Source organism: Lycium ferocissimum, unplaced genomic scaffold (genome assembly GCF_029784015.1).
Source record: "Lycium ferocissimum isolate CSIRO_LF1 unplaced genomic scaffold, AGI_CSIRO_Lferr_CH_V1 ctg4043, whole genome shotgun sequence".
NCBI classification, from domain to species: Eukaryota; Viridiplantae; Streptophyta; class Magnoliopsida; order Solanales; family Solanaceae; genus Lycium; species Lycium ferocissimum.
This window is the reverse complement of record NW_026725549.1, coordinates 30,179-34,501: the sequence shown is the minus strand read 5'-3', so window position 1 is coordinate 34,501 and position 4,323 is coordinate 30,179. Positions and strand designations below refer to the sequence as shown.

General features: G+C 42.4%; 1 protein-coding gene across 1 annotated transcript; it reads left to right on the top strand.

Moving 5' to 3' along the window:
- Positions 1-884: 884 nt before the first annotated feature.
- Positions 885-1,885, top strand: LOC132044246 (uncharacterized). Its single transcript, XM_059434738.1, has 3 exons — positions 885-1,207; positions 1,382-1,501; positions 1,546-1,885. Exons 1-3 carry the CDS (start codon positions 885-887, stop codon positions 1,883-1,885), a joined length of 783 nt encoding a protein of 260 aa, XP_059290721.1.
- Positions 1,886-4,323: the final 2,438 nt, after the last annotated feature.

Sequence of the window (4,323 nt, the reverse complement as noted above, 5' to 3'; positions counted from 1 at the left end):
TAACCCGGAATAAAGCATAGCGCGCACGATAACATAATCGGCCCGGGACTTGGCGACAAATGTAACAACAGAATACACGAGCAGAATCATGAGTAACCAAATACAGTTTAAAACATTTTCAAAGACTTAATAGGTTAATCAAAACGAACCATCACTTGTAAGCTAAAACAATAGTCAAATCAGATTTTCTTCCGAATATCACTCGGGAACATATCAAACCGAATTTCGGAATTCATAGTTACGTATCCAAATCACATGCATAAAAATCCTCATTTCAGACTCAACCGATAAATAAGTAATCATACTCGGGGGTCGGAAAGATGGTCATATTAAATTCTTTCAAAAATAGGTCGTTAGAACCAAACATAGAAAGTCGCGGGACCCACGGACGAGCGTCAACCCAATCCGGGCCCGCCTATGAAAATTAAGGTCATTACTAGTCATGAAATCATTTGCGAAGATATCAATGCGATCCGAGCCCTTTCTTAAAAGTTACGGGCGTTCGTAGTTTCGGAATCGTTTAGGAACAAAACTCTTTTGAAAACAAAACTTTTATGCAACTTTTGAAATTTAGTCATACAAATCACTATCAATGCCTGATAGTGAGGGTATTCTGAAGAACAAGGGTGTGCATTTCTCCTGTTAGTGATTTGATTCACTTGATTTTGGAGGAGGCCCATAGTTCCAGATATTCCATTCATCCGACTGCTACGAAGATGTATCGAGATCTGAGGCAGCACTACTGGTGGGGTAGGATGAAAAGAGATATTGGAGATTTTGTGGCTAAGTGTAGAAATTGTTAGCAAGTCAAGTATGAGCACCAGAGACCTGGTGGTGTGCTTCAAAGGATTCCCATTCCTGAGTGAAAATGGGAGAGGGTTGCCATGGATTTTGTTATGGGTCTTCTGAAGACCTTGGGCAAGTTTGATTCAGTTTGGGTTATTATTGATCGGTCAGCTCATTTCATTCCAGCTCATGTCACTTACACTGCAGAGAAGTTAGCCAGGATTTACATTCGTAAGATTATGCGATTGCATGGGGTCCGTATTTCTATTATTTTGGATCGAGGTCCCCAGTTTACTTCCAATTTCTTGAGGGCTTTTCAGCCAGAGTTGGGTACTCACTTGGACCTTAGTATAACTTTTCATCCCCATACTGATGGTCAGTCTGAGAGGACTATCCTGGCTCGAGGATATGTTGAGAGCATGTGTCATTGATTTTGGTGGTCATTGGGACCAGCTCTTGCCCTTAGCGGAGTTTACGTACAACAATAGCTACCATTCGAGTATTGATATGGCGCCGTTCAAGGCTTCGTATGGTAGGAGGTGTCGTTCTCCTATTGGGTGGTTTGATGATTTTGAGGTTTGCCCATGGGGCACAGATTTCTTGAGAGAGTCCGTGGACAGGGTAAAGCTTATTCAGGAAAAGCTTCTAGCAGCCCAGAGTTGACAAAAGATGTTTGCGGACTGGAAGGTTCGGGGAGTTTATGGTGGGCAAGCAGGTGCTTCTGAAAAGCTCATCCATGAAGGGTGTTATTCAATTTAGGAAGAGGGGCAAGTTGAACCCTTGGTACCTTTGCCCATTTGAGGTTCTCTGTCAAGTTGGAGATGTTGCTTATGAGTTGGCTTTGTCACCGGGCCTGTCAGGTGTTCATCCGGGTTTTCATGCATCCATGCTAAAGAAGTATCATTCTGATGGTTCTTATATAGCTCATTGCGATTCTGTGTTGCTTGATGAGAAACTGTCTTACAAGGATGAGCCTATAGCATTTCTGGATAGGCAGGTTAGGAAGCTGAGGTCGAAAGAGACTGCTTCGGTAAAGGTTCAATGGAAGCATCATCCTATTCAGGAGGCTACTTGGGAGACTGAGTCCGATATGCGCTAGAGATATCCCCAGTTGTTTGCTGACTCAAGTACTTTTCCCCCATTTCTACTCCTTGTCGCTCGAGGACGAGCGATTGTTTAATTGGTATCTGATGTAACAACCCTATTGGTCATTATAGTGCTAGTGGCCCTTTGACCGATGTTGACCCTTTCCTGAGGTCATCGGGCGGGTTTTAGAGTGACTTTTGGAGTTTTGAGCCTTAAAGTGGAATTTATTTGACCCAAAGTTGACTTTTTGGTAAACAGATTTTTTTCGAAATTCTATTGATTTCGAGAGGTTTGGATGACCGTTTGTGACTTGGTAGTGTGTTCAATTCGTTCCCAATGCAATTGAGAGCATTTTGGGACTTGGGTTTGAAACTTGGCTTTAGGCCATGGGGGTTGACTTTATCAATTAGACCTCCGTTGGGAAATTTGAGGCCACGAGTGAGTTCGTAGAACATTTTTATATGTGGTTGCATGTTTGTTGTGTATATGTGGGGCCTCGGGTGATAGTTGGATATATATGGGGCCTCGGGTGACAGTTGGATCTCGAGTTATTTGTCAAAAACCAGTAACATTCTGATTTTAGTTATCCGCAGCAGCGATACCAGAACCACCGCAGCGGCCCCGTAGTAGCGAGGGGCTGACGGCTATAGCGGGTGTAGTGTAATTATGACGAGCCGCCATAGCGGTCAACCAACCGCTGTAGCGGACTCGCAGTAGCGGTAATGGGTACCGGTACAGCGGGTTAGAGGATTGTGGGTGGGCCCTGTAGTCGTTCCCTTGTCGCCTTAGCGGATGCGCTGCAGCGGCCATTGTCAGGCAGATTCTATTCCTTTTCTCGATCTAAAACCCTTAAACCTATCACTTCTCTTTATCACTTTCTAAGCACACTTTGGGAGAATTGATCAACTTGTGGACTGAATCTTCTTGGAGCTAAGATCTATGACCCTGGACTTCATCATTTTACCTTCTTAGATCCTTAATTCATGCTTAGAATCACTAGAATCAAAATAGAGAAGATGAGCCTTGTGATGAATTTCTTGAAATGGGTCTAGACTTCTAAAATGGAAATTGATGGTGAAATTGACTATTATAATTATAAAATTTTATGAATTCCTTTTCGTTAAGCTTATTTCTTCCATTATTAGTGATTAATTTAAAGACTAAAGAATTAGGGTTCATACCCAAATTTGGGGGTTTTGATTTAAATCCGAATTAGGCTTAATCTTGAGTTATTTTAGCAATTGATTGGTGTGTTTGATGACCTAGAGCTTGAATTGCATGTTCCATCCTTCAATTTCCCGTTTTACCCTTTTGGGCCCGTTTTCCTGATTCCTTGGGTTAGAATTTGACCTAACTGGAAGTATAGCAATAGAGGTGTTGTCATTCGTGATTCTTAATACAGAATTCGATTATGAATAGATTTTGAGTACTTGGAGGCGCTACGAAAGGGCAAGACCAAGGTGTGACGGTTCGTGGGTCCTGTTCGGCTTTTCAGGTAGGTTACAACTTCCCTTTTTGGTTAGGCTTCGGTTAGCGAATCGTATGTAAAGTTCGTGATTGTTGGATAAAGCATGTGAACCATCGGGTATAGAGTTGGGATGGAATACTTAGGTTGGTATTGTGTTGACTTGGGCTTGTCGCCTTATTATGTTCTATTGAGTTGTTGCTTATTTGTAAGTTGTTGGCTTGTCGCCACGTGATTGATTCTAGAGTTGATGCTTAGTGATTACTTAATGTGTCGGAGAGCGTATTTATCATGGTTGAGGTTGTTAGGAAGAAAAGAAAGGCTATGATATTGATATTGTGATTGAGACATGTGTCCATGTGTGGCACCGTTGTTCATTTATTCTAGTTGTCATTGTTATCATGCATTCACTCATATATATATATATATAGGGATCGGATTGCGCTCTGCAACATTTACTTGGATCGGGTTGCACGTACCGCAACACTGACTAGGATCGGGTTGCACATACCGCAATACTGACTAGGATCGGGTTGCACGTACCGCAATACTGACTAGGATCGGGTTGCACGTACCGCAATGCGATATATATATATAGGATCGGGTTGCACGTACCGCAATACTGACTAGGATCGGGTTGCACGTACCGCAATACTGACTAGGATTGGGTTGCACGTTCTGCAAAATTGTCTATTGGATCGGGTTGTAAGCCACAACAAGTACATGGACTTAGCGGTCCCCCATGGGTGACCACTATCGAGGCGATGAGATATTCTGCTCGATGCGTATGTGTTTCACTGCATTTGCATTGCATTCGTCTCATATTTATATATGGAATTGTATTGGACTAGTTGGTTGATCTTTGGTGATACGTGTACTTGATAGTGGTTCCTGAGATTGTGTTTCGGACTTATTGTAGATTTCTAGGTCATATACTGTTATATCCCGCATTTTTGTACATTGGAACAATCCGGATTAATTATGAT

What these genes read in the sequence shown, in the direction of transcription:
- LOC132044246 (XM_059434738.1), top strand. Translation starts at nt 885, where the DNA reads ATGGATTTTGTTATGGGTCTTCTGAAGACCTTGGGCAAGTTTGATTCA. An exon ending in CGAGGATATGTTGAGAGCAT is followed by an intron (nt 1,208 to 1,381) that starts GTGTCATTGATT and finishes CATGGGGCACAG; the next exon opens with ATTTCTTGAGAGAGTCCGTG. An exon ending in AGTTTATGGTGGGCAAGCAG is followed by an intron (nt 1,502 to 1,545) that starts GTGCTTCTGAAA and finishes TATTCAATTTAG; the next exon opens with GAAGAGGGGCAAGTTGAACC.